The following is a 27,215-nucleotide window of genomic DNA, read 5'->3' as shown; positions in this document are numbered from 1 at the left end:
AGAAAAAATAAACGCGTGCTACAATGGATGTGCCTAATGGAATCTTGGTGGCCTAGAGGTTACATGGCAAAGTGTTTACGCCTTGGGCTGCTAACCACAAGCTCAGCGGTTCAAAGCCACCCGCTTCTCCTTGAAGAGTTACAGTCTCAGAAGCACACGGGCAGTTCTACCCTGACCCAGAGGGTCGCTGTGAGTCGGCATGGACTCGATAGCAGTGAGTTCAGTGCTTGGCTTCAGGCATAAATGAAGACATATTTATCCCATACATTTTATTTTCTGCCCACCCTGTCCATCAGATGCACCAATTTTGTTGTCATAACCAAGACTCTGGTATCACCGTCTTGATGGCAGAAGTGATCTACAAGCAGCCCTGCTCGATGGAGACACAACGGAAGCCACGCACATGTCACTTCTGAGTAGCCGCACCCATAACGGTAAGGGAAATCACATGGAATTAATTCCAGCAGCATATTTTATTTCATCCCGAGTGTCCCGAATGATAGTATTTCAATAGGTAAACAAGACAAAAAACGATGATCAAGACACTGGTTTTCATACTAGGCCTTTGGAATTCGGTGTTAGTTCTATACTGGCAGCACATCTTCCTCCGGATGAGCCACATTTCAAGTGCCCGGTAGCCCTGTGTAGATAGCGGCTTCCCTGTTGGGCAGTTCAGATAAAGGATTAGAACTTAAATGCAGTTTGAGTCAAAGTGTATACACTTTAAAGGTATTTTCTATAAACATTTGGTTCCAGAAGTAGTACAAATTTCAAAACTTAAAAAAAAATTTATTCTATGGATATTTTCAAAAGAGTATTCAATGCACGCTAGATTAAAGCAAGATGGTGGCGTGAACTTTGTAATTAGTGACTATCAATTCTTTAAACTCAAAATCATTTAGATAAAGCTTAAGGTTCATGTAAAAATTCTAAATGATATTTAAGTCTCCAGTGTTTATGTCAAAATAAAAATGCGCACAATCCTAGCATTCAATGCCCGGTTTTTGGGTCATGCAATGAATCGGTTTATTAGTCTAGGTACTTTAGAGAAGCAAATCCACAGCAACTCATGTATAAGAGAGAGTTTTATGTAAAGAAAGTGTGCATCACGAAAACATACCAACCCAATGCTGCCCAAGCCCATAAGTCCAACATTAACCCAACACCAGTCCACAATGTCCTCCACCTCACAAAACAAAGGCAACGATGCCGACTGCAGGAGGAAAGCTGAGTCAGTGAACGAACAAGCATCTCAGCACTAGCAGGGGTCTCCACATGGCTGCTCCAGCACCCAGGGCTGCATCGGGATAGGTCCATGAAGCTTCTCCTTGGGGATGTCTTGTAGGAAGTCAATCTTGCAAGCTGAAGCAGGGAACTGCTAAGGCAGCTGCACCCGGTGCAACCATCACAAAACAAGAGACCCGAGAACTAGAAAGGCGAGGCTGCACCACCCATTTATTCCTCCGCCTTTCAATTAGCTCATATGTGATTATCGGCCAGGCTGGCATAATTAACTAACTCAATCGGTGTCCATATATATATATATCCTATAATTAATGTTAATTGTTTAATGTAGCAAAATGTCCCTCTACTGCCATGTCAACTGTAGCAAACGCCACCAAGGATCATTTGATCCTTGTGAGTGCAGCTAGGCCCATTCATGGACGCCTGCAGGGAGCTAGAAATTGGAGTCTTGGCTTTATTTGGAAAGGACACTTGGTTTTCCAAGGATATATTGCCTGCAAGTTATCCAGGAACAAGTATTAGGAAAGCCAACGAATCTACCCTCCTACTGAAGGGCTCCCATTGCTCCGACCTTTTCACATTCTGAAGTGGGGTTTGCTGTGGGCAGCAGCAGGTCCCAGGAATTTCAAGGCATTCTGACTCTGTTGCCTTTTACTCTGAGGCCAATGAGCACATGTTGGGCACAGGTGTTCCCCAGGGGCTTGAACAGTGTTCCCTGTGGGAGCCGACGCTGAGAAGGCTGGGCCCCACGGGACCAGTGCTGCTGGCTCTAATCTTCCCGAGGTATACCAGGTGCTCATGTGTTGAGCGTGTGTGATAAGTGAGGCCCAGCAGACAGTTTCCACGGAGCATGGTCATGCCCATTTGCTTATCTCCTGTTCTGTGGCAGTTTCCAAATGGCCATGAGTGGTTTACATCTTATGTTCCCGAGCTTATTTGGCCTCTCACTGCCATTGAGTCAACTCTGACGAATAGCAACCCTATAAAACAGGGTAGAACTGCCCCTGTGAGTTTCGGAGACTAAATCTTTCTGGGAATAGAAAGCCTCATCTTTCTCCTGAGAGACAGCTGGCTCCTCAGGGTCCTCTTGTTTGGCCTCCTTTTCAGAAAGCAAAACAAACACACAAAAACTATTCAATGCCCCCTTGGCAATGAAAACGCTGTACTATTAGCCCACCAAATCAAAACCAAGCTCACCGCCCTTGAGTCGTGGGATAAAGTGCAGGCATTGCTTTTGCAGGCTCTCTGGATCATTCCAGCTCCACCCCCTCCCCCTCCCAGGAGGCAGCATCATCCACTTTGGGTCTTGGTTCTGACACAGATCATGTGACCTGCAAGCCTGTCATGCTTGTACCCAGACCCTTAAAAGAGTTTGCTGATGCACACCCACGCTTAACCCGGGCTTACCACACAGGCAAAACAGTGGAAAGGATCAGAATGCTGCCTGTGGAGGAATGATAAATAAACTCTATTACATAGCATGATGGAATACTATACATCCCTAAAATCAATGATGAAACTCTCAAACACCTTATTACACGGACGGATTTAGAAGACATTAAGCTCAGCCAAGGTGTCAGTCTCGCAGAGACTGTATGAGAAATACTGTATGAGACCACTATTATAAAGGAAAACACATCGAGGAAATTGGTTTATGCACCAAAGGCGGTGGATGTTGAAGGCTTCAGGGAGGCAGCGGGAAGAGAAGCAGGTAAGGGAAGGGGTGGGAATTAACAATAAGACACACGGGTTCACAAGGATTGAAACAAATCTCTCTCTCTAGCTATATCTATCCATGCACACATATACATAGCAGCTTTCCTTCTGAAATATTCTACCAGACATGGAAAAAAATAATACTTTATAAATTATCAAGGGTTCATGAGGGAGGGAGGATGGGGGGAAGGAGGGGAAAATGAGAAGCTGATATCAAGGGCTCAAGTAGAAAGAAAATGCTTGGAAAATAATGATGGCAACAAATGTGCTGGACACAATGGATGGGTGTAGGGATTGTGATAAGAGTTGGATGAATCGCCAATAAAGTGATTTAAATTTTGAAAACGAAAGAAAAAGAAAAAAAAACCCCACAAAAGTAACAGTTGCCACCCAGTAGACTTCCCACTCCTGGCCACCCCAGGTGTGTCAGAGTGAGGACTGTGCTCGCAGAGCTGTCGATGGGATGAGTTTTTGGCAAACAGGTCACCGCACCTTTCTTTTGAAATGCTTCTGAGTAGCTTTGAACCACCAACCTTGCAGCCAGCAGCCAAGCTCATTAACTGCATCATCCAGAAAGGCAAAATGTGGCGACCCAGGACGGGTTCCCCTCTTCCCCTGGAGACCCCAGAACTGGGCTCTCCTAAGCAACAGGAAGCTGGTGCAGGATTCTGCTGTGGTGGCTCAAGGAGGTTATTTGGGGAGCTGGGAAGGCCCCCCACGGCAACAGGCCCTGCAGATTCGGTTGTGAGGGCTTCAGTGGTTTTCCGAAGTGGATCTGCTGTCCCGATGGCATTTGGGACAGTCTCTTGCTGGTGAGGCCAAAGGAAGCAAGTGGTCAGAGGCAGCGCAAGAGACCAACGTTCCTCCCCTGATCCCTAAGCCAGCTCCTCCCTCCTCATCCTGCATGAGAACAGCCATGAGAACATTTCCCAGAACCCTTCACTCCCTGCTGTCCTGGACAGAGGAGGGTCTCGGGGAAGTGGGCACTTTGTCTACTTGGGGAACCAGTGGGCTCAGGGATGTGTTGAGGTGATGTAGATAAAGGGGATATAGTGCTGGGTAGGGATGCTCACTCCGGTCTCAGTGGCATTCTGTTGGCTTCTGCATCCGTCCCCTTCCTATGGACACCACTGCTGGTCCCTTTGGTCATGCACAGTGCTTGACCATCAATGGGGAACTCGTGACCTTTCAAACATAATCTGTACCAGTCACGGGCTCCATTGCAGAAAGGAACTAAAAGAGCCGATGCCCTCAAGTGACTCCCGGCCCTTGTGCCTCAGGCACCCCCCCACCCCATGGACAGAGCCCTCGAGGAAGCACTTACTGATGAGATGCCCAAGCAAGGCGTTACCGTTTGGCCTGGTGGGACTGGGGAGGCTTCCGCAAAGAGTTGACACCGTGAACTTCCTGGTGGAACGAAGGAGTGAACGAATCAGCCGATGGCACCTGACGCTGGGGCACGAACTTTACAAATGTGGAAAGCGATTGCCTCTGTCGTTGGAAACCGAGCCGTTTAAAATGTCCCTCTCTGCTCAATGACATGGGGCTGGCGGGAAGGGCCAGGGGGCGAGGCAGCTGAGGGGCCGAGGCCCAACAAGGTGGGCTCCCGGCCCCCTGCCCAGGCTCTCAGCCAGCAATTGCTACTTGAGCTTTATTGGGCCAGGAAAATTGTCATTGCTTGGGGAGAGAGATGAGCTGTCTCGTCGGGAGGACAAATCTCTTTTAATTTTGTTCTTTGGAGGAGGGGCGGGGGTCAGGCCCTCATAGGAGGAGAGATTGGCTTGGTGAGTAATGGTGGTGCCGGTTCTGCTAACACCCCGGGTGAGGGATGATGGGAGAAACACCCACTCCCTTGGCCTCTGCTGGGGCTGGCCACCAGGAGACAGGGAGGGACACTCCTCCAACTGGCCTTCTTTGCCTGTGGGTGCTGAAGCACTGCATCTAGTGGAATCTGGAAGGTTCTTGTTTGCTTTCTACAAGGTCTTCTGAAAGTGATTCTTTGGAGCTTTGGGGGGGGGGGTGCCCAGGGCTCCATGCCCCCCCCCCAACTAACAGTCTACACGCTTTTGTATAAGTGGGAATGTTTAGTTTTCGAAGGAGTGCTTCTGGTCTGCATTAGCTTTTTAAAAGGACCAATGCTCTGTCCCTGTCCCTGTTCTCCCACCCCACCCCCAGCCCCACCGAGCTTCGTAGCAGATGGGAGAGGTGGGGTGTGTCCAGTGTCACACAGGGATGGCTGGGCTGTGGTCCTCTCCATTTACCCACAGTCTCTGCAGCCCAGGGCCTGACTGAAGAGCCAGGTCCTTCCTCCTGTGGCAGGTCGGCTGGGAGATGGGGTGTGGGGGTCGTGTTTGTGTGTGTGTGGTGGGGAGGGGGCATTTGGATGGGCTGCCTGTCCGCCTCCTAGGAATGGGGAGATGGGTCTGGGACTGGAGGAGGCAGACCAGAAGTACATGCAGGACCCTTCTGCTGGGGTGGCTTACACTTACCTGAGCACTTCCCCAAAGGACACCTGCCTAGGGACAGGGTAAGGGGACACAATCAGATACAGAGCATTGGCACGGAGGGACAGTGACAGCATTGGAATGGGCCCTGTTCCTGCCTGTGGTACAAGAGCCCTCGGGGCCCCACCAGGCTGCAGAAAACTAGAAATGCGGCCAGGGCGCTGCCTCTGACACTGGGGGATGAGCCCAGTCTGAGCCCGGCTTTCCCTTCCTGCCTCTCTGTGCAGGAGCCTTCTTGGCACCTGCCTCAGTTTCCCCACCTGCTACATGGGGAAGAATCTCAAAGGCAGGAGGAGGGTGGCATGGGTGCACGCTGACACTTTCAGGGGACAGACGGAAGGCTCCGCTCGGGAGAGGCTACGCAAGAGAGAGGAGGGCAGAGGGTGGGGAGGAGCCCGCAACCTGCAGGCCTCTGGTGGCTTTCCCCGGACCACAGTGCATCTGACAAGATGTGTGAGCAGACCTGCCAGGTGGCCTCTGATTTGGGAGGGAAATTGTGCCCCTTGGTGACAACTCCTGCCCCTGGCCCGGTTCTTGCTTGCTCTGGGATGCAGGTTAGGGTGAACTAGGCTGAGGAATGACACAGCTGCAGGGGTGGGGCGGGGCAGAGGCATGCTGAGAGCGGAATTCTACCTTCAGGTTACCACGAAGAGGCTGGGATGGGATGAGAGGGAGGACTGATTGGTGAAACTGTTGCCGGTGTTAGCCTTGAGTGGGAACTTCTGGGATGCCTGGGGGCCTGGTGGCGCAATGGTTAAGTGCTCGGCCGGTCACCAGTTCTCTCAGCAACCAGCTGAGGCGGGGAAGGCCGGGCCCTTGGCTCTCAGTCAGGGCAGCGTAGGAAACCTGCCGGCCGTTCTACTCAGTCCTGAAAGGCTGCGAGGAGTCCGTGGTCATCTCCACCCACCCACCATGGAGAGAGCCAGCCATTTTCCTCCGCCCTGTGTCCAGGTGAGAAGGATCTCTCAAGGAGTGGGGGTCCCTTCCTTTCTCCTGGAGTCTGGGATGTGGCTGGAAAGGCATCCTGCAGCAGACAGGGGCCCCCTCCCCGCCCCCTGCGGCTCTCCGGAGGGAGCTGGGCGGCAGAAGCCCTCGTGTGGGCTCTGTGTCTTTCCCTGGAAGGCAGGTGCAGGCAGTCCTGGAGGGGCCTCCTGCACCGGCGCCCCCAGGAGTGCTCCTGGAGCGGTGCTCCTGCAGCCTGAGCCCTGCAGGGAGGCGGCTGAGCCGGCTCTGCTCCAGGCAGCGCTGCTTGCCTGTTTACCACTTGGCTGCGGAGCAGATGGATGACCCGGAGGCCACATTTTTCTCCTGGAGCAGTGGGGAAAATGAATCTCGCCAAGTGTTCCCGACACCACCTGACCAGGTTCCACATCCATCGTGGCTGGGCCGCTGACAGAGCCGGTGCCATCTCTCAGTCCCACGCGCGCAGGCCGGGGAGGCAGACCCAGGCCATTCAGCATCGCGCCTTCACTGGCCTGGCTGCCTGCCTCCCTCCGCCTCCGCACCTGGCCCAGAGCCCAAGCGGGTGGGCAGCTTGTGGGGCAGAACTGAGGCCTGAGTTCTGAGCTCGGAGGGCAGAGCGCAGTGTCCAGTCTCGGGACACGACGCAGAGCCGCCTGGCGCAGACCAGTGTCAAGAAGCAGTGGTTTTTGCGGAAGGAACTGACTTCAGGAGCCACTGTGGTATCCCCATCTGGGAGGGGACAAGAGGGGGTCTGGGGGGACTGGGGGAAGGACTGCAAACTCCCTTCGTCCCTTAGATTTGTGGGTGAGAACATCCCCCCTTCCCACTCCCAGGACTAGGGTCACACCAGGAGCCTCACCCTGGGAGAAAGGGGTCTTCACCAGGACCATGAGTGGTGCCAGGGGCTCCCAGCACAGACCTGTGTGGTCGCCTCCCTCCCCCTGAGCTGCCAGCAGCGGGTGCCCCCCCTCAAGAAGAGGAGGTCCCCATCCCCATGGGCATCCCAGCTGAGGTCATGGATTCAGGACTTGGAGGATGGCTGGAAGGTACGAGAGGATGAAGAGGGAGGTGCAGGAGGCTGCACGCGCCCTCTCAGTCCCTGCCGTCGAGTCCAGGCCTACCCATAGCGACCCTATAGGACAGGGTCGAACTGCCTCCATGCGTTTTCAAGGCTGTAAAACTTTGTGGAGAGCAAAAACACACCCCTCATCTTTGAGCTGCTAACCTTGTGGTTAGCAGCCTAATGTGTCCCCCAAGGCACCACCGGCACCCCTGGCTTGGGTCTTGGCAGCCTCTCAATCCAGGTGAAGGGCAGGGTGGGAGAGGGGAGCTTTGTTTCCTGTCTGCAGATAGCATCTTCACCTGGTGGGCGTCCTTTGCTAGCAGGCTGGGCAGTCGGACCGGGCCCATGTGATGTTCTCTAATATCGCCTTGACCAAGAGATCAATGTATTATCCCTCTGTATGCCCCTCCCCCATCTCTCTCTCTCTGTGTCACACACGCACACACACACACACACACACACACACGCACAATCACCAAAAAGTCACTGCTGTCAAGTCTATTCCAACTGGTAGTGACCCCATAGGGCAAAGCAGAGCTGCCTCGGGCTGTCAATCTTTACGGAAGCGGATTTGCCCCTTCTTTGTCCAAGCCTTTGGTGAGCCGCCAAGGACTTAACTCAACCCAGCACCAGGGCTCCTTCCAATTCAATCCAGGCTTCCTAATTCTGGAATACTTCCAGGCAACACCAAGAGGCGGGAAAGCAAACGAAACCTGTCACCAAGAACATTTTCAGAGTGCCGCTCTGGGACACCCGCTGGGAGTCACATCTCTCGGGCTATCACACTAACAACTGGACTGCTGTCCCCGGAGCCACTAGCCAAACACGAACAGCCTCCTTTCTGGACTGCCCTCCTAGCTGTGGGACTGGGGAGGTGCCCTGGGGAGCTGCCGGGGTCCAGGAGGAAAGTCCTGCAGCCAGTCAACAGCAATGGGACAGTAGGGGGACCGGAGAGAGACCTTGAGGAACTCTTCATCTCCTTAGACAGCACACCCTTGGATGAGAAAGGATATGTATGCTGAGAACCAGACTCACGGGGGCGACAGTGGGCCTGCCACAGCTCCTCATTAACAAGTCGCTCCTGCGGTCCCCACGAGCAGACTGGGAAGCAGCCACTGCTTCCGCCCCATTCCCCAGACAGGAAAACCAGGGCCGCCACCACCCTAAGGTTAGGGCCAGTCCCTGAGAGCAGCCTTAGCCACGTCTCCAGGGTCCTGGACCCTCTTCTTGGCTGTCATGCAAAGAACATTGTCCAGACAACTGGGCCACCCAAGCCCCTGAAGGATGACTTCTGTCCCCAGCTCCTCCCCACCACTTGCCAGGCAGGGGCCCCAGATAAATCATTTCATTAGTAGGAATACCAGAGTCCCTTTAACTATGGAGTGTTTCCAAATAGTGAGTCCTCTCGTTGGCTTTAATGAACAGATACGGATCTTGGTAATTAACTTCGCGATGGCTTGCATGTAAATGGATAGGCATCGGAGTGCTATGAGACACGTTATTTATTGCTGGAAGGATGGGTTAAGCATGCTATTGGCTGTCACCCCCCCCCCCTCTTGCAACAAGATCAGGTGCCAACAATCCCCTAAGTAAATCCCAGAGGTTTACTTATCCTGGGGGAGCAGTCTCCCTCTTCCGAGAGATCCCAGGGGGCCCAGCCACAGTAGTTAGGCTCCATCTGGGCCTGGATGCCACCCCAGGGCCCTCTTGGCAGGGGGGCCAGGTGGGGCCTGGAGGGCCCAGAGAGGCAATGCGAAGCCATACCAGAGGCCTTTGCTGCCATTGCCCACAATTCCACAGGGCTCCTGCCATGTGTGTGTTCCCCGTGAGCATGCCATGTGCACGTGTGTATGTGTTTGTGTCACCTGCGGGTAAGTAGGGGCGTTTAGAGTGTGGATGTGTAAAGTGTGTCTAGGGGTACATTCAGACTCGTGGATGAGTCTGGTTCTTGGAATGGGGGCTTACTGGGGCCCTGGCATCTCTGGAGGTTTCCTCCATCTGCTGGGGTGTCCCCCCTCCCTGGGGGACTTGGTCTCTGCCTAGCAGTCCAGCTCCCCCCTCTGGACCTCCCTTCCCTCGCCTGAGAACAATCCCATAGGGGACACATCTGGAACCCAGCCTGGAGTGAAGGGGTGGTGTACATGCAAATGTGTGGGAGAGATGGGCAAAGGGAGAGGAGGCCCAGGGAAGTGCCCCGGCTTGCTGGGCAGCACAGCTCCCTGTCAGCGATGATTAAGTACATGCACCCCTTCAACTCCAGGGAGGGCCGCAGGGTGGGCCCAGCGCTCTGCCTCTTGGAGGGCTGAGTAGGGGAGGGACTGTAGGCCCTGCAGCAATAGAGGAGAGGTCAAGGCGTGTGCCAAATTCATAGTCATCCATCTGCCCCAAGACTATCCAAGATCTAGGCCTTCAGGAGGGCCCCACATCCTCAGAGACCCTTCCTTGCCCCCTCCCACCTCCAAACCTCTCCAACCTCCTTCCCCCTCTGGCCAATCCTATCTGTGCCTCAGCATGGGGCAGAGAGCAGGTAGGCTTGGCACTGACCATGGGAGACATCCTGCTCCCGTGAAGATCCCCAGCTCTGTAAACCCACAGGGGCGGTCCTGCTCTGCCTGACAGGATTGCCGTGACTCAGAATCGACTCCGTGCTGGTGACTTTTAAGGTTTTATTTGTTTTCCATCAGGGAGGTAGGCCGATATTGGCCCGGAACCCACCCCCTGCTGTGGAATCCTAGTGACTCTTTAGAAAAGGGTAGAATTGCTCCTTAGGATGATTGACAATATAAAGCTGGATGGGAGCAGAAACAGCCTCCTCTTTCTTCTGAGGAGCTGCTAGTGGGTTAGAACCTCTGACTTTGAGGCTGGTGGCCCAATGCCTAACCCACAGCATCACCCAGGCACCTCGGCTGTTGCCCAGTGGTGAGGATTATCAGGTTGATCGTGAATCAGAAAACCAAGGGCTCAGAGGTTGTGGTACACTAGCTGAAGGTCATACAGCAGAGGTCCTTGCTGAACTGTCTCAGGGAGTGAGAGTTTCTTTAATTCCCCATGGTCTCAATTTGGCTGCGAAGACCTCTCTCATCGCGAAGCCTTCCTTTGGGGAAAGCGAAGCACCCTGGGTCTCACTGCTTGTTCCATGAGAGGTTTGGCTCTGTGGATTTTGCTATCAGTAGATCGCAGTTGGCCACGGCTATGCTGGACCAGGGTGGGCAAAGGCACAGAGGGCCATCCAGGGCTGGGATGGTGGGAGGATGGGCTGGAGGCAGCTTCTAGGGCCCAGCCTTTACCGCCAGCCCTGGCTGGGTGAGAAATCTGATTTTAGGAGCGAGCTGATTCATGGGCCTGGCTCCCTGGAGCTCCCCAAGCAGCTCTCTGTCAATAACGAGTCTTTACAAGGTCCCTCAATTCCTTCTCGGGGTTGGAGACAAATTTTCAAAGGAGAGTTCAGAGCCAGGGCCTTTTCAGAGGGGCCATTAACTTAATGTCCCTCCTCATTCCAGCCCGGCCCGCTCCCTCTTGGACCGTGTGAAGGTCAGGACTTGCCGTGCCGACACTGTGCTCAAATTCTCTCACTGGGCAGAGGGCGAGGCTGACAAGGCAGGAGCCCGCATTAAAGGGCAGGGTGGTGGCCAGGACTCTGGCCTTCTGTGTGGCTTTCTGCTGACTGCTGCCTCTCTCCGGTCATTTCCCTGTTTATGAGCATGTGTCCGTTCTTCCCAGGAGTGGCTTCGTCACCCATGGTCATTGGGGACAGATGTCTCAGCAGTCACGCAGTGCCTCACATCTCCTCTGCCTCATCTCCCGCATGGAGCCTGTCCCCACACCTACTTCCTGAACACACGGTTCCCCCCAGCTCTCTGCTCCCAGCGCGCTGGCTGCCTCAGCCCTGCAAGACCACTTCCCTTCACCCAGTGGGGAAGGAAAACACCTGAACTTCTGGTCCGAGCCCTGCCCTCAGATCAAAGCTGACTCCTCCCACCCCGCCCACTCCCACCTTGGCATGGCATCTTTGTCATTGCAGAGAGGGTCACACGCCTTGGTCCTGTGCCATCCTCACAATCGGCATGTTGGAGCCCACTGCAGACACCGTGTCCATCCATCTCCCTGAGCAGCGGTTCTCAACCTTCCTCATGCTGCGGCCCTTTCATACAGTTCCTCGTGTGGTGGTGACCCCCAACCATAAACTTATTTTCGTTGCTACTTCATCACTGTCATCGCAACCCACAAGTTGAGAACCGCTGTCCTTGAGGTTCTTCCTCCTTTTCGACCGGCCTTCTCCCTGTTTGCTCTTTTATGTTCCCACCAGCAGCGGTCAAGTTCTACCACAGGTAGCATCAACCATCCCAGATGACAGGGGTCAATTCTGGTTCCCCATCCTCTCTTGAAGCTGGGGGACAGGGCTCCTCACAGCCCTGTGCAGTAGGGGCTTCGTGTGCCGAATGGAGTGGATCTAAGCTTCAAGTGTCACATATTGATTGACATAGAGTTGATTCTAACGTATAGCAACCACAAAGAACTAGGTAGACCTGCCCGTCGGTTTCCGAGACTGTACATCTTTCTGGGAGCACAAAGTCACACCTTTCTCCGGAGGAGCTGCTGGTGGTTTTGAACTGCCAGCCTTTCAGTTAGCCACCAACCCCTAGCCCCTCCTTGCCATCCCACACAGCCATTTCCTCTTCCAAGAACCTCAAAAGAATTGAGTTAACTTGTGATTTTCTATGCTGATAAGGTGCCAGGACTAGGAGAATCCCCGAAGGTGGGCTATGTGGAAACCATGCATAGTGTGCATGTGGATTTTAGTTGGCAAATATTGGTTGAGACCTGGACAGCTGTCATGATAGACAGAAGGGATTAAAAAACCAAAACCAAACCCTGAGGCACCCTCCACCACTCCCATGAGCTCGGAGCCAATTCAGTTGCCACCACAGTGCCTCTGACTGACAGCAACCCATGTGTGTCAGAGTAGAACTGCGAACCTCAGGGTTTTCAGGGGCTGACTGTTCAAAAGATGATAGCCAGTCCTTTCTTCCAAGGCACCTCTGGGTGAACTTGACCCTCCCACCTTTTAGTTAGCTGCCAAAGGCATTAACCTTTTGCACCACCCAAAGGTGTGCTCAAATAAACAACTCGCTGCCTGTGAGTAGATTCTGACTCTTAGCGACCCTATAGGACAGAGTAGAACTGGCCTGTGACGTTTCTGAGACTGGACCTCTATATGGGAGTAGAAAGCCCCGTCTTTCTCACGTAGAACTCGGGTGCTTTCAAATGGCTGGCTTTGCAGTTAGCAGTCCAATGAATAACCACTATGCCACCAGGGTTTAGAAGCCTCCTGTGGGTCTGGCCACAGCTTTCCTGTCGGTGCATACCACTGAGACACCAAGCTACACTTGTGTTGGCTGCCACCTCTTCTTGGGCCGAGTTGGCCCCTCTCGTTGGCCTTTCACTCACACCTGGCCGGGAAGTAACTGCACCAGGGAGGACTGCACTTCACTCTGCTCAGGTCTATGCTGGGGCTGCCTGCTGCTAGGTGCCGTGCTGAACCCCTGACCACTCTCAGGGTCACAAGCCACCCCAGGACTGCAGCCAGTAGACCAGGGGTGTGTGTGTGGTGGGGAGGGGGTCAGGGTTCCTTCTGGGATGGACACAGCCCCTCTCCTGCAGTGAGCCTCCAGGCTGGGGTCCTTCCTGAACAGACATGGCTGTGATGTTCTCAGGCATGGGAAACTGGGGTTGCCTGTCCTCTGGACTGCGGGGCTGGACAATGGGAATCTGCATGCGTGTGCTTGCACACACACATACACACACACACACACACTGCCACAAGGTGCTAGGGACTAGCTCTCGGTCTACCAAGGCTCCCTCCAGCCTGGGTCTCTCACACAGAGACCCTCTTGTGAATGGGGCTCTCACCCCTCTTTTGGCCTCTTTCTGGTCAGGCCCTCCCATGATGTCCCTGGGAAGGGGGCTCTGAGAGGGGTGATGGGGGACTTCTACTCAGAGGAGGGCTGAAGGAGGGGAGACTGAAGCGAGCTCGAAGTGCACTCAACACCCCTCCCTCACTTTCTCCTTATTTCTCTGAATGCCCCTTCACCCCAGGTGGGTCTCTGGAGCTCCTGAGACTTGCCCCTCCTTCTTAAAGACCCTGAAGGGGTGCAGCATGTCTGAGGGGGAGGAGGGTAGGGCTTTAGCCTGTGATGCCTTGTCTCAGTCTCATGCACTCTGGTGTGCACAGGGTGTGCGTGTATGTGTGCATATAGACACACGTGCATGGACACGTGTGTGCACAAGGAAGACGCAAAGCTGGTTGCAGAGCACTGTCTCTCCTCCGGGAGCTGCTGCCCCCACCCCCAGACTGGTCGCGTCCATTTATTTAAGAAAAATCTGACACAGTGGTGGGTAGAACCCGCAAGAAAACTGGCTGTGGGCTGGGGTTTGGGGAGATGCCTGGGCTCCCCTTAGCCTCTGTCCACCCCAAGGTTCCTCTCAGCACCCCCCTGGTGCCTCTTGTCCCCTTCCACCAGCTCCTGTTTTGCAAAGGGCAGGAGCGGTCAGCAGAGCAGAGGCTTGGTGTCAACCTTGCTGTGACGTCAGCAGGAGGCACCTTGGCCTCTTTGGGTCTGTCCAGATCTCGGGCTCTGGAGCTACACCGGGGAAGGACCCAGGATTCCTTTCAGCTGGGACCTTGCCATCTGCCCTTGGAGCAGCCGAGTCCTTAGCACACAGGAAGGTGTCCAGCTGGCCCTCAGACCCCTCTGCAGTCAGCTGCCAGGGGCTGGGAAGGGAGCAGGCCCCGGGGAAGCCAGCAGATGCTACAACTTATCCCCCACCCATCTCCCCACATCTTTTGTCCACAGTAAGATCCTTGGCAGGGCAGGCAGCCACCGCCTCCCCACCCTGCAGTACAGAAATCCCTGAATATTGGTTTGAAAAGTCTTTGTGCAGCCTGTGATACAAGACCCCCAGCTCCCCCAGCTCTCGGGGAAGACCGGGAACAGGGGAGGCAGGGGCAGGGGCACAGTGTAGGTCCACCTCGTCCCAAGCTTGGGTCTCCTCACCTCTGCATGGGTCAGGAGGGCTGCCTAGGGCAGGGGGATGTTTGGAAAGGGTGGCACAGTGCAGGGGTTCCTGCAACCCCCAGAGGGAGGCGCCTCCACCTGCAGGGTGGGGGAGCTGCTATGGGGGTCAGGTGGAAGGACCAGAGCCTAGCCGCCCCCGCCCCGGTGTAAAATAAAACCAGATGCAGCCGGCCAGCGCCGCAGGTCAGGTCCCGGCTGGCTTCCTTTAGAGCAGCCATCACGTGGACGGGGTCCCCAGTCACCCCGGCGGCAGCGCGTCTACGCGATCTCTTTGATTCTGCGCATATAATTGTGCAGGTCCGGCGGCTGGGCGGGCCGCGCGGTGCTGGCCACATCGGGGCAGCCCCAGCGCGGATCCTCGTCGTCCTCGTCGTCGTCCTCGCCGGCGGGCACCGAGTCGTAGGCCAGCTCCTCCGAGGGCAGCGTGGTGAAGGTGGTAAACTTAACCCGCTTGAGCTTGGACGTGGGCGAGCTGGCGGGGTCCTCCGCCTGGTCCCGGGCAGAGCCGCCCGAGGAGCCGTCGCCGCGCCCGTGCACCTGGCTCTGCACGCTGGTCTGCGAGCTGCCGCTGCTGTGGTGGTCGCCGTGGCAGCAGGCGGGCACCGTCTCCAGCGGGTTGCCGGGCGGCGGCGAGAGCTCGCCTTGCACCCTGAGCGGCTGCCCATTGCCCAGAAACACCCAGTGGTGCGAGTGGTCCATGCTGGTCTGGCCCTCGGGCGGGATGCGCTTGTGCCGGTAGCGCAGCACGAAGACGATGCAGTTGATGAGGAAGACGAGGATGGCGAGGCAGAAGACGCCCAGCAGCGCGTACATGCCGATCTCCAGGTCCGTCAGCCCCCGGGGCATCTGCAGGAAGCCGGTGGGCAGCGGCAGGAAGTCCTCTGTGGGCGGGATCGCCGGGCTGGCTGTACCCCTGCCCGGGCCCTCTGCTGGGGGGACCCCCGTACCGCGCCGCCCGGCTCCCCGGGCCTCGTCCTCGCCCCCGCCAGGCCCTGGCTGGCTGGGGCCCGGGTAGTCGTAGGTGGGGTCCTCCTCGTCCCTCCCAAAGTGTACCCGCAGCCCCACCAGCGTGGTGGCCAGCACGCTTTTGCGTTTGGTTTTCTGGCAGCTCTCCGCGATCGTGAGTTCGGCGCGGAGCAGCTCGCCGGCACCCTCGGCCTGGGCCACCACCAGCGGGAAGGCACGGTCCTGGGTCACCGTGGCCACGTGCTCGTCCAGGCTGCTCACCAGCAGCCCGTAGTCCCGGGGGCTGTAGAGGGAGAGCGGGGCCGTGGTGCCGTCGCTGTAGGAAAGCCAGAGGCTCAGGAGGGCTTCCTGGGGACGGAACAGGGCAGCAGTCAGAGCTGGTCCTGGCCGCTTGCTTCCCTGTGGGATCCCAGCCCCCATCCCTGGGGCATGGCCAAATGTTGTAAGTGCTCAAGATATGCCCTTTTGATGGGCAGGGAGCCCATCCCCCATCCCTGGGGCATGGCCAAATGTGGTAAGTGCTCAGGAAATGCCCTTTGGTGGGCAGAGCCCCATGGGCACCTTCTACTGCCCCAGGCCCTCTTGCCCACCGTCCCTCTCCCTCTTAAGAGATGCAGGTGAGGTTTGCTTTGGGAGGGACTGGAGCCTCTTCTGCAGGGGCAACTTCACATCTCCATGCAAGCACAGAGCTCCCCCAGCTCCCCTGTGCCGCCGAGACCCTGCTGAGCGTTGCCTTCCCTGAGAGGAGAAGGCAGGGCACGGAGGGACGTGGCTGGGTTGGGCCGCAGAGCAAGGCAGCGGCAGAGCATGCGTGACAAGTGACCCCATCGGCTCAGTCTCCAGCATTGTAGCCAGGGTCCTGGTTTGTCTGTGGGGCCTGTAGTTGGGGCTCCTAATTCTGGTGGGTGGGGTCAGAAGTGGCAGTCTCTCAGATCCTGGGAGGGAGTCCTCCTCATCAGGAGCACCTGAGGGTGGCCAAGAGCAGCAAGCCAGCCAGCCTGAGCAGATGGTGTGGGTATAGGGTGGGGCAGGGCAGGGCAGGGGTCCAGGCATGGAGAAGAGATGGACCGTCTGCTACCTAAGGCCCTAATGGGTGGGGGGAGGTGTCACAGCAAAGAGCCCCAAGGTGTGCTTCTGCACCTCAGACACTCTGGGCTGACAGGCTGAGAAGCTGATTACCTGCTTAAGGAAGCTGAGGGTCTGCTGGGCAGCTGTGGTAGCCAGGATAGTGTGGCTGCTCCCTGGACTGGGCCGCAGGGAGAGGGCCAGGCTGGCCACCACCTGGGCCTGCAGCTGTGTGATGCTGACCTTCTCCTCCGTCACGGTCAGCAGCGTCTCCCCGAGCACAGCTTCTGTCAGTGGGGACACCACCTGAGGCAGCATGGGACAGGGTCGGAGGGAGCCAGGAGAGGCATCACCTTCCAGACGCCCACTCGGAAGCCCAGAACTGCTGGAGGGGACCCAGAGGAGTGGGGGCAGACTGGGAGGCAAGGCTCTTGGACTAGGCTTTCAGTCTGCAACCAGGAACTGGAGTCCAGAGGCTGAACAGGGGCCAGGGGCCCACAGGAGGCAGGCCGGGCCAGTGGGGAGATCTTGAGGCAAACACCAGCCCTCTGAGAGGGTAGATACCAATTGCCATTTAGCCTCAATGTCAAGGAGACAAAAAGGGAGTAGCGGGGACTATGGCAAGTGGGAGAATGTGGTCCGTGTTGGACCAGATCTCACTGCCACGGAGTCAATGCTGACTCATAGCAACCTTATGGGAATAAGTCCTGTCTTTTCTCCCATGGAGTGGCTGACGGCTTCAAACGACTGACCTCGTGGACCACAGACCGATGTATAACCACTATGCTACCAGGGTTCCTCTGTCAAGGCCAGGCAAATGCTGGCTGCAGCCAATCATTGCCCGGTGGACTGCAAGCCCGGTGGTGCCAGGTTGCTTGTTTGTTTAGCCAGAAATACCCATGTTTCAAAGCAAGGAACCTCCCAGATTTGCCCGTTGTCTTTGTTCTTTCACAAACACAGTGTACCTGCTGTCAGAGCCCAGCCAGGGATCACGGCTTTACCCCCAGATTCTCAGTGGTCAGTTCTATAATCCCAGGATGCCTTTTCCTGGTGCAGAAGTTTTGGGGCCCCTCTCACCTGCTCCCCCCGCTCTGCTGTCCACACCTGCTGTTGGGGGGGGTCTGCGTGAGTCACCCCCACTGAGCTCTGCAAGGCTTTGGGGGAGGCTCCTTGACAGTGATGAGCACAAAGAGCCTGCCTGACCTTGGAGGGTGGAGGGGTCAGTGGGAGGAAAGTGTGTTTTGAGCAGCACGGGGGTGCTCCCAGAGGCTGGCTAGGTGGAGCCCCTCATAGGAACACCTGTGTTCTCTGCCCACAGGTAAACAAGACCCTGGGCACTGCCCTTGGTGCCAGGTAGAGTCTGTGCTTACCTTGAAGGGGGTGGTGCCTGGCTCCAGGCCGGCCAGCGTGCTGCTGTCCACCATGTGCGCCACTCGGGGGTCACCCACCCGCATGAACTCGCTGACCAGGTCAGTGACCTCCACCAGCCAGTCGGGGCCCAGCATGGTGACCACCTGGTCCGTGCCCTCCGACGATGCCGTGTGAAACTGGGTGAAGACCTGCAGCGTGGCGTGCTGGTACTGCAGGGTGCAGCCCCGGCTCGTGCTCTGCCGCCGCTCTTCTTCCTCCTCCTCCTCATCCTCGCTCTCCCGGGCCGACCTGGGTGGGGAGGCAGGGGGTCAGGGCTGGCCAGACTTCTGACCCTGGCTCGGACTGGCGTGACTGTTCCCTGCACTCTGGCCCTGCTGGCTCCTCCCCAGCTCCCCCTAACCAGAAGCTCTGCAAACAGCAAGCCTCTTCCAGCAGTCCCATTCTGGGCCCTCCCTGGTCTCTCTCCTGCCTCTGCTACATGTCATCCAAGCCCGGGCATCGCTGGTGTCTCGTACTGTCAGATGCAGCACTCCATACTGTCCTAGGGTCTAAACTGGAGGGGAGGCGGGCCTTGCTAGCTGAGTGCCAGGAAGCTTAGTGGAGTCACGTGCTCTGCTAAGAGCGGAGCTTGTAGGCAACTGCTTGGATCTTCATCTGTGGTGGTTTCCAAGCAGAGGGTTGAAGACTCTTACGGAGGTTTCTTCTTGCCGCTTACGGTAATATTCAAGAGGAAAGAGAGAAGGTGAGAGGAGAACTTGTGAGCAAAAAGGGACCAGGACTTGGCTTGGGAGGTTCTCCACCTATCCAGACCGATTGGGAGACTCTCAGTCAGGAGGGTGCTCTAAGGAGAAAGACAGGCGATGTCTGGCCAGCCTCCATTCATGCTTCAGGAGGAGAGCAAATCAGACCCTCCAGTCACACAGAGGACCCCCTCCCTGGGTCCACTCCCTTGATTCTCACACCCTTCCTATGTATGCAGCGGGTGCTTTGTGCCTGTTTTATGGACGAGAACAATGAAATGCAGAGAGGCTATGCGAGTACCCCAGGGTATAAAGCTGGGAAGCAGCAGTTAGGATGAGAATCCAAGTTCCCTAACTTCAGAGACCACAACCTCACCATTACTCAAAGCAGCACGAGCATCACCTGGGAGCTGCCTTTACACAAAGGTTGGTTTTTCCAGGTAATCCCTATGCATGCCACAGGTTTGAAAGACTCTGGTCTACCCTACCCTGCATTTGTAATCTATGCTGAAGGGATTGGAGCCCAAGTCTCCCTTGGCTGCCTGCTTCTCTTGCTTTCCCCCTTTCCTGTCCTCTCTTTTGGGTGGTGCCTCTCTCCCACTGTGCCACTCTCTGCCCCACAGACAGCCCCGTATGCCTTCAGCCTGGGCCCTGGACTTAACAGAGGAGATCCCAGCTTTCTTGCCTGAGTGTGAATTGCTGTGCACCTGGAGTTAAGTGTTCATGGAGGAGCCCAGGCTGGGGCACGTGTGTGTGAGTCTGTGTTGGCATGTATGTCCTGTAGGTCTGATGGTTCTTTCCTCTTGTTTCCCCAGCCAGCTTTTTTTGACTAGCCCCTTTAAGATTCAAGGAGTCCTTGGGTGATGCAAATGTTCACACACTCAGCTGATAACCCAAAGGTTGGAGGTTCTGGTGCATCCTGAGGTGCCTCAGAAGAAAGGACTCTCACTCTGCTTCTGAAGAATCGGCCGTTGGGAAGGAAAGAGGCCCAGGATAAGCAAAGCACTGCTGAAGAATTAAGAACCTACTGGGAGGCTGCTTCCTCCCCGACCTCAAAACCGAGCCCACAGCTGCAGCAGTCCAGGCAGCCTGGCCTGGTACCACAGGACCACACAGACGGATGCAACAGACTAGAGAATGCAGACAGAAGTCCATCCGCTTACAAGCACCTGGTTTTTAACCAAAGCCCGGAACGTGTTAAATGGGGAAGAGATAGTTTCTTCAACAGTGGTCGCAAAATGGGTTTTCCATTTGTAGAAGAATGAAACAGGACCCGTACTTCACATAAATGAACTCAAGATGGATTAGAGACCTGAATGTAAGCCCTGGAACGATAAAGAACATCAATAAAAAGCAGGGGCAAACTTGACTCATCCACTTACTGCCAGCAGGTCGATGGCAACTTATAGTGACCCTACAGGGCAGGGTGGACTGCCCCAGTGGGGTTCTAAGACTGTAACTGTTTATGGGAGTAGAAAGCCCAGTCTTTTTCCTGGGGAAAACTTGGGAGCCTTAATATAGGGCATAAACACACTACCAAGTATAATGAAGAACACACACAGTAGAGAGCAGAAGACATCCGAAAAAGAAGACACGTTCTCGCAGCAAAGGAATTCACCAAAGAGTCTACCGAGAACCCAACAGGTCGGGAAAATAGTGTCGGCAGCAGTACACTGGACAAGGGACTGATCTTTAAAACCTGTCAAAAACTGGAACACCTCAACCAGAAGACCAATCAGCCAATTAACAGCCGGGCAGAGGACACAGACAGTCCACCCAAGACACGCACGTGGCCAACAGACAGAGGGAGCGTGCTCGCTACCACCAGCCAGCCAAGAGATGCAGATTAAAATGAGACGCCATCTCACCCCGGCATTGCCAGCACAATTAGAACCCAAACCAGCAAACGGACGATGCTGGCGAGGGCGCGGTGAAGACGGGAAGCCTCGCACACTGCTGGCGGGCAGGGAAAACGGTACAACACTGGGACGAGGAATCCCACACGAGCCAGCCACCCCTGTACTTGGGTAGAGCTCCTGGGAAATAAAAGCCACAGCACATGCAGGCTCGTGTTCGTCACGGCACATGATGAACACATGGCATGATAGTCACAACAGAACAGACGATGGACGGATGGATGCCCACTGGTGGAAGAGGGGATGCACTTCGGGACAGACACACAACGGGAGACTCCACAGCACCGATGAATAGGATGGCTCTGGGAAACGCCTAGACGTGGATGGACTGATCGGAGGACATGAAGCCGAGTGAAATTAGCCAACCACAAAAGGAACAACACTGCCCGAGGCCACGGCGATTACAAAACAGGCAAACGAGAAAAGGCGTTCACACCAAAAGATCGAAACTTTGAGGACGACCAGGGATGGGAGTGGAAGAAAGGAGAGGGACCAGCTAGAGGGTGGACAGAGGAAGATAATGCCCAGCAAAAGGGAAGTGGGGGGTGGGAAGTGATGGCAACAGGACCAGCCATTGGGACATTGGTAAGCCGTGGAGGACAAAAATGATCTAATCTCAGCTAAGTCACAATAGAAAGGTTTTACAAGCCAGCCTTTGAAAACTCTAGGGGGCACGGTTCTGCTCTAAGTTCACTGACTTCATGGCGCCTGGTTTTAAGAGTGAGCTCAAGAGTCACCTCTTCCAGGAAGCCTGCCTTGATTTCTCCAGGAGGACAAAGAGGTCTTCCCCTTTGCACCTCTCAATATCCTGAGTGCTCCTTGAGTCCCAGCATGCTCCGGGGCATAGGTGAGACTGCCTTTCTCTCCAGCCAAGAGCATGGCTGGATCAGATACTGGCCGCACCCCCCTCCATGTCTCAGATACCCACCAGAGCCCAGCACACAGTAGCTGCTCAGCGTTTTCACTGTCAGCTTGACCTGCTGGCTAGGGCCCTGTGCAGCTCAGGCTGTGTCCCCCAGTGTGGAGGGGCTGTACCTCCGGTCGGGAAGGACAGGTACCCTCCAGCCCTTCACTTGGCTGAGGCGGGCGTTGGAGAGCTCGATGTGCAGGGGCAGCTTGGGCACCCAGACCGTCATCTCCAGGGGCGCCCGGAGGATGTCATAGCGGAATGTGACCCTGGCGTTCATGGACCCTCGCGACTCCTTCCCGCTCACAAACACGTAGTCGCAGCTGCTGGACACCTGGGGAGGGGAAGGGCCGTGAGTTTTCCTGTGTGCAGGGCAGGGCCTTTCCGTGTCCCAAGCAGCGCCAGAGGGAGAAGATTGTCCCCCACTCCGCTCTGCCTCCAAAGACAAGTGCTCATGGCCACGGTCCTCCGGCCCGGACACTCTCCTCCGGCACAGGGGAGTAGCCTACCCTGAGTGGGCTCACCGGACAGGAAGGGGGGAGGCAGAGGGAGGAGGGAGGAGCGGCTGCTTCATGACACACGAGGGGGCTTTTGTGGGGCGACAGGCCGGAGAGGAGACACTGGGGCCGGGTAAACATCAGTTGTCCTCAGGGACAATGATGGCTGCTACCCCTGGCATGCCCGCCGGGACTATGTGGACACCAATCTGCCTTCCTGCAGGTCCTCCGGATGGACACATGCCTCCCAGCACATCTTGGTGGACAGCTGTGCCCACTCACAGAGTTGGCTCTGCCAGTACTTGAGAGCAAATGGAGATGGGTGTGCCTGTCAGGTAGCCCCCCCCACTAGCCCCCCCCCTCCCCACACCTGGCACACTGTGGAGTGACTGTGCCCGCACGTGAGGCTCCAGGGGGAGGTGTAGGGTCTGGGAGGCTGGTTTATTCATGTTGCCGGGCCCCTGGCCCGCCCCACATCCACTAGGCTCCCTGAAGCATCTCAGAGGGGTGGGTGGAGAGAAGCAAGGACAACATCCCTGCCAGAAATGCTCATTTCCTGCTTCGGAAGGCAGAGAATTCCATCGAAAGGCTGGCTCGTTCCATCCAGAATGCTGGCAGCCGCCATAAAGCATTAGAGCGCATCTCCCTGCAGATGGGGACATATTCCACCTCGACTGCCCCTGAATTCCCATTGGTGTCGGAGCCATTGTGACTTTGCTCTGGCCTGCTGTGAGGCTGGGGCAGGGAGTCCAGGGCAGCAGAGGGAGGGGCGCTGTAGACCCCTGGGGCAGGCCTGTTTCTCCCAGTTCAGGCCGCATGCAGGGAGATGCCCTTGGACCCGAGGCTGGGATCCTGCTCTGAAGGAGGGGAAAGAGGGTGTATTGAGCCCCCACTGGCCTCCTTGAAGGGCACTGTTCCCGGGCCAGGGATGGGTGAGGTGACTGTGCTCTGCAAGCCTGGATGGACAGGGAGCCCTGTGAACTGGCTGAATTATTGACAGCGATAGGAGACAGGGGCCCTGCTCTGATCTTTGATATTGGAACGCTAGCCCAGCTAACAGCTTCTCCACGCTGTGGGTACCAGGGTGGGACAGCCTCAGGTTGCCCATTTCACTGCGCATGGACCCAGCTCACCTCTGACCTCTGACCAAAGCCCAGGAAGGGTTAACTCGGGAGGCGCTCCTGGGGAGGCTGACCGAGGAGGCCCACGGTGGGGCAGACTGCAAGGCGTGCCACTCCTTACACACCTCCACTCCTGGCCGGGACCACCCACTTCCTAAGTTTGATCTGCATGGAGTCAGTCTCCCCTTGCTAACCACAAGGTTGGTGGTCCCCTGAGGCCCCTCTGAAGAGAGGTCTGGGGGTCTACTCTGAAAGATGAGTCCCCGAGAATCCAGCGAGCACAGCTCCACTCCAACACAGAATGGGTTGCCGTGAGTCGGACTGGACCCCACAGCAGCTGGTCACTGGTGGGTTGAGTGAATCTATCCACACTGCCTTCTCCCCTCGGTTCTGCCCAGCAACCTCTTCTTTCTTCCTACAGGAAGCCCTCCAGGATGGGCAGGAACAGTGCCCACGGCTCCCCCTCACCCCACTCAGATTGGATAGAGGACACCCACAGCTGCTTTACTCCCATTTGCCCCTCCCAAGGGCACCTGCCTGGAACGTGACTTCCCCTCTGGGCTCAGGTTCCATGAGCCCTGGTGGTGAGGGTCTTTCTTCCCCAAGGGCCCTGCCTCCGGGAAGCCCACCTTGATGATGTCCTCGTTGTCAGACTCGCATTCCACCAGCGCAGAGATGTCTAGGACGAGGCCGGTCACCTCGATGGCGATGACCTTGACAGGGATGGCCACTGTGCGCCCGGTCAGGATGGCCGTGTTGATGATCTCTGTGTCCTGCAGGAAGGAGGGGTTGGGCTGGGGCGGGGCCAGCTGCTCATGTCTGGCCGAGGGTCCCCACTCTGGGCTGCCCCTCCCAAGGTGGACATCCTCACTTTGTGCCTGTTTGGTCTCCAGCTCCTGTTCAGATGGGCTGCTCAGCTGGACTCCCCTCCCCAGGTTCTCACGGCACCTCCCCCAAATCCGCCATGCTCCTTAGGACTCTCACAGGAGCACCCACATGTTTGCAGGGCCATGAGCTTGTCCCATGGTTACGTGGTCATTCGTGGTGTCCCTGGGCTGGCCCCAGACAGCAGCGCCAGCCTCCCCACAACTGCCCTCACATTCTGACCCCCCCTGCTCCATTGAATAAGCACCTCACCACATGACTGCCCTGGCTGGCAGTCACCCTCCTCCTCCTTGTCTCAGTGCAAAGCCCTTCTTCCCAAGGGACTTGCAAGGCTCAACTGCACAGCCACATCCCCTGAGTGGCCCCCAGAGCGACTGTCCCAGGCCCTGCAGCTCTCAGGCTGCCGGGTGACTGGGCAGACAGACCCTGGGCCCCTGCTCCTGTGCACACGGGAGTCACACTCACACGCGTGTGCGCCCCTGGCCCGGGCCCTGCTGCTCACCATGGCTAGGGGCAGGATGGCTTGCACGTCCCTCTGGATGACCGTCAACTCAGTGACTGCCCGCTCCAGGTCAGGCAGGGCCCCCTGGCCGCGGTAGTCAATGTGCCACATGATCCTGCGCTTGACCGACTGGCTGGTGAAGTTCTCCATCTCGAAGTCCAGCTGCAGGATCTCCAGGGGGACCTGGCCCTCCCTGCAGGTGTGGGAAAGGAGGGACAGCCAGGATGAAGGCCTGGGAGCCACCAGCGGGGCCTTCATCCTACCCATGGCAGCTGGGCTAGCTGGGTTTCCCCAGCCCACCTGAAGTCCCTTCTGAAGGACATCCCCCCACCCCTCACCAAGGCCTGGACTAGAGTGCCCATAAAGTGCCCATTAAGCAAGCCCCAGCCTCCTCCTTCAAGGACAGCCACCCCTCCCGGAGAAACCAGCCCAGGCTCACCTAGGGGGCAGGGGGGTACCCTGGGCCCAAGCCACATCCACCGTGGCTGTGGAGTGCTTGGCCCCAGTCAGCAGCTCTGAGGTCACGTGCCACTGGCCACTCCGTGACTTGGTGCCTAGAAGGGTCACTCCCTTCTTTGCCTTCACCCTGGGGATGAAGAGGTAGGAAGAAGGGGTAGAGCATTGAGCTAGGGCCTGCCTGGTCCCCACCCCTAGGCTGGGGCTGGGCAGAGGGGGAAGCAGGTGAACCCTGTGCCCCTACATCCTAGACTCATGTTTGAGTGGGGCTCTGCCCCTCAGGGGAGACAGCCAGCGCCTTTACCACATCCCTGATGAGTCTCTGACAAGCTTCTGCTCGTATAGCTCAGGGGCAGAAAGCTCACTGCCCGCACACCCATCCCCCCACCCTGTCCCATTCCCAACACCTCTTTCCTGTGTTGTAACTGAGCTCTAACAGCCAAAGGAGCCCTGGCGGCCTAGGGGTTACGAGTTGCCTGCTAACTGCAAGGTCCAAAGTTTGAAACCACCGGCCGGTCTGAGAGAGAAAGATGAGACTTTCTACTACGGTAGCATTACAGTCTTGGAAACCCACAGGGGCAGCTCTCCCTTGCCCTATCGGGCCACTACGGGTTGGCATAGACTGCATGGCAGCGAGCTTGGGTGTTTTGGGCCCGCTGGGGCCCGGGAGAAGCCACACACGTGGCCCCGTGCTCACAGTGTCCACCGCAGAGGTGAGCAGAGCGCCCCGCAGCTTTCTTGTCCCCAGGCTAAAACCTCCCGCTCCTCCACAACTGCTGCTTTCTGCCCCGGTGTCCAGTCACCCCCTATCCTGCTCAGCTTCCTCTGGGCACTCGGGACACTTTAATGGGCAGCCCCTTCTATTCTGACTCAAGCAGGGTGCGGAAGGAGCCCAGTGGCGCAGTGGTTAAGCGCTCAACCGTGAACCGAAAGGTCGCTCCACGAGAGAAAGATGGGGCAGCCTGCTTCTGGAAAGATGTACAGCCTTGGAAACCCCGTGGGGGAAGTGCCACTCGGGCGCTATCAATTGGAATGCAATTGATGACAAGGGGATTTCTGCGGAAGCAGGCTCAGTTATCACCTCCTTCATTCTTTACACGCTACTCCTGTTCGTGCATCCCAAAGCTCTCCGGTGACTGATTTAACTCAGGTGCATAGTCTGGTTCCACTCAGGTAGGACCCTCTCCGGGAATCTACGGACAGGGGGGGCACCCAGGCGGGAAGTCAAACTTACTCAAGGATGAGGGACCTACTCAAATCCCAAGTGTCATGCTTGGGGCGGGAGGGGGGGGGACACGAGGTCTTTTCTACATGCCCAGAATCACCTGACAGCACAAACCCCGGTCCCTGCTATGGGACATGCTTCTGCTCTGTAAGGGCAAGTACCGTGAAGGTGTTTCTGAACTCAAGGGCTGCATCCTGCTCAGAGCCTAGAAACACACGTGGGGAAAGTATCTTCCTGCTCCAGGGCTTGGGACAGTTATCTGAACGCTGCACACATTCCTGCGCCTCTTTTGACTCTGAGACCAGAGGCTGCTCTCAGATCGCCATCTCCACTCTCACGCTCCTCACCTGTAAAATGGGAACACGGCACTGGCCGATGTCTGAGGACCTTTCCCAGCCCCCTGTCTGTCCTTCTGACCATCCATGCCGGTGAAAACGGACACGTCCCTTTTTGCCCCGATGCCATGCCACATCTGGGCAGCTGGGGCAGGCTAGCTGTTCCCTTAGGGTGGTTCTCAACCTTCTGAATGCCTCGACCTTTTCATACAGTTCCTCATGTTGTGGTGATCCCCGCCCCCCCAACCGTAAAATTCTTTTCGTTGTCATTTCATAACTGCAATTTTGCTACTGTTATGAATCTGGCGACCCCTTTGAAAAGAGTTGTTTGACCCCAAAAGGGGTCGCGACCCACAGGTTGAGAACCACTGCCTTAGCGGGGACAGCTGCACCCTGAGGTTCACATCAGCAAGGATTCCCGCTGCACTGGCTCAGGTGCTAAATGGAAAGGCTAGGATGAAGACCCTGGACCTGCGATCCCAGAGGGTCCTCTGGGGGTCTTGGCACCCATGTGGTCCTCCCTCCCTACCTGAGTGTGAAATGCTCCACGCTGGGGCTGGCGGCTGTGGAGGAGTTGGGGGCTAGGTAGAGGAAGATACTAAGCACCTCCCCGGGCTTGAGGGGCCGGTCCGGCAGGCGGATCACCAGGTTGCTGTCCAGCC

At 56.6% G+C, this 27,215-nt stretch overlaps 1 protein-coding gene across 1 annotated transcript; it reads right to left on the bottom strand.

The window, feature by feature from the left end:
* Positions 1 to 13,815: 13,815 nt before the first annotated feature.
* TMEM132E (transmembrane protein 132E) lies at positions 13,816 to 27,213 on the bottom strand (the record flags this gene model as incomplete). The annotated part of the gene is made up of 8 exons (XM_013005750.2): positions 13,816 to 15,881; positions 16,713 to 16,904; positions 17,969 to 18,257; positions 21,661 to 21,866; positions 23,780 to 23,923; positions 24,538 to 24,730; positions 24,977 to 25,123; positions 27,083 to 27,213. Coding segments are annotated over 8 exons (2,358 nt in total), but the record flags the coding sequence as incomplete, so codon positions are not given.
* Positions 27,214 to 27,215: the final 2 nt, after the last annotated feature.

The sequence above is a fragment of the Echinops telfairi genome, unplaced genomic scaffold (assembly GCF_000313985.2).
Source record: "Echinops telfairi isolate 266 unplaced genomic scaffold, ASM31398v2 ScPeMD7_7458;HRSCAF=8496, whole genome shotgun sequence".
Lineage (NCBI taxonomy): Eukaryota > Metazoa > Chordata > Mammalia > Afrosoricida > Tenrecidae > Echinops > Echinops telfairi.
This window is presented reverse-complemented; position numbering and strand designations above follow the sequence as displayed.